The following is a 1,610-nucleotide window of genomic DNA, read 5'->3' on the forward strand; positions in this document are numbered from 1 at the left end:
ATTCCTGCAGAGATCATTTCATCTGACACTCAAACACAACAAAATATTGGGCCCTACCCAGTCATGGTAGAGACCAGTTCTGAGGAGGAAACAGTAAAGGATGTCTTCTCCAACTGATAATACACAATGATTCAGGAAAATAAAATAAAACTACTCCAAGTTGGAGTGTAATCAGGACAACAAAATTCTTAAGTTTACAAAAGGAGTTTTGGAGTCCAGCTTTTCAGTAGCCACATAAGTTCATGACCTCAGCTTTGAATTTCATCTAAAAAACCCACCATGATCTTTCTAGAACAGCGCTCCCTACCAGGAGAGTGGGAGACCACCTCACCAGTAATTGCTGGAGATTAGAAAGCCTCCAACATCATCCCTTCTTCATGCAGGTATTCTGGCAGGACCTGCTGGTCAGGCTAGCAGGTTTGCTAATCTCCCCCATTACCACCTCCTGTGGTGATGCACAGCCATGGTGACAGAAGACACTCCACCGCTGTGCAACCTTTTCCCACCTTATCCTCTTTGTAGCTACTTCCAGCTCTCACCCAAGTACTGCACATAGCGTACAAGACAACATGGTCTCAGCATGAAATGTGGGCCATGAAGGAATTCTGACAGCGCTTCACTTGTGTCTTGTTTTTATCGAGACAGACTGGATGAACTTCATATCCCCTAGTCACTAGTGAATGAGTTTATTGCCATGGTTTCATCTTTTTTTGTTAGGTCCTGTTAAAGGTAATGGGAAACACTCAAGATTGTAGGCCAAGCAGACTTGCACACATATACCGCAGAGTTCAGACAGGAACAAAACATCTGCATGGCTGAGGAATGCGGTACCCTAGGGGAAAAAGCTGGTGGCCATTTTCCAAACATAAAAAGTATCCTCGAACCCTGGGGCTGCCTCTGTTGCAGGCTTGTGGAAACACCAGGTGTCTGCAGAGGTGTTTGTTTGGCAGTCTACAGGCCTAGCGATGCTTATTTGCTGTCCAGAAAAATCCAACATAACAGACCATTAATACATCCAACCCCCATTTTTTGAAATCTTTCCACATTCCGGCTGATAAAATCAATAACGTACCATTTCCACACACAGTGAGCAGTAGCTGAGTTGTTCTGATTTGATGTAAACAGCCCTAAGGGGCTTCTCTTTGGAGCACTTGTCACATGGACCAAATACAACCGCTAAGAAGGTCTGGTCGCACATCTTTGCGGTTTGAGAGAGCAAGTCCAGCACAAAGCTTCCCACTACTGCTCTGCTAGCTAATGCAGCTTAGACTGTATATAGACATCTGTAGGCTGGATCATCTCTCTCTGCGACTAATCTCTGGAGCTTGATGAACTGTCACTACATACAAGACAGTCACATGCTCTGCAGATTATATTTTTATGAAGAAAAATACAAAGCAAAATATATCTTGTGTTATAATGTGCACTGATTACACATCCTTTTAATGTGCACTGTGCACGTGGATTCACTACATGCAGGAAATTACTCTTAGTTTTTACTTAACTACTGTCAGCAGACAGTAACCAGAAATATATAACAACAGCTGGGTTTGTGAGAAATCTGCACTGATCAATATTTATTGTTTTTCCACTGCATTATTAAATAGTCA

At 42.8% G+C, this 1,610-nt stretch overlaps 1 protein-coding gene across 1 annotated transcript in view; it reads right to left on the bottom strand.

The window, feature by feature from the left end:
• Positions 1–1,198, bottom strand: part of GNB5 (guanine nucleotide binding protein (G protein), beta 5) — a 27,544-nt gene extending 26,346 nt beyond the window's left edge. Inside the window, exon 1 of the mRNA XM_009330995.1 lies at positions 1,073–1,198. Within this exon, the coding sequence (XP_009329270.1) occupies positions 1,073–1,198 (126 nt within the window). The remainder of the gene's footprint in view (positions 1–1,072) is intronic.
• Positions 1,199–1,610: the final 412 nt, after the last annotated feature.

Source organism: Pygoscelis adeliae, unplaced genomic scaffold (genome assembly GCF_000699105.1).
Source record: "Pygoscelis adeliae isolate BGI_AS28 unplaced genomic scaffold, ASM69910v1 Scaffold318, whole genome shotgun sequence".
Lineage (NCBI taxonomy): Eukaryota > Metazoa > Chordata > Aves > Sphenisciformes > Spheniscidae > Pygoscelis > Pygoscelis adeliae.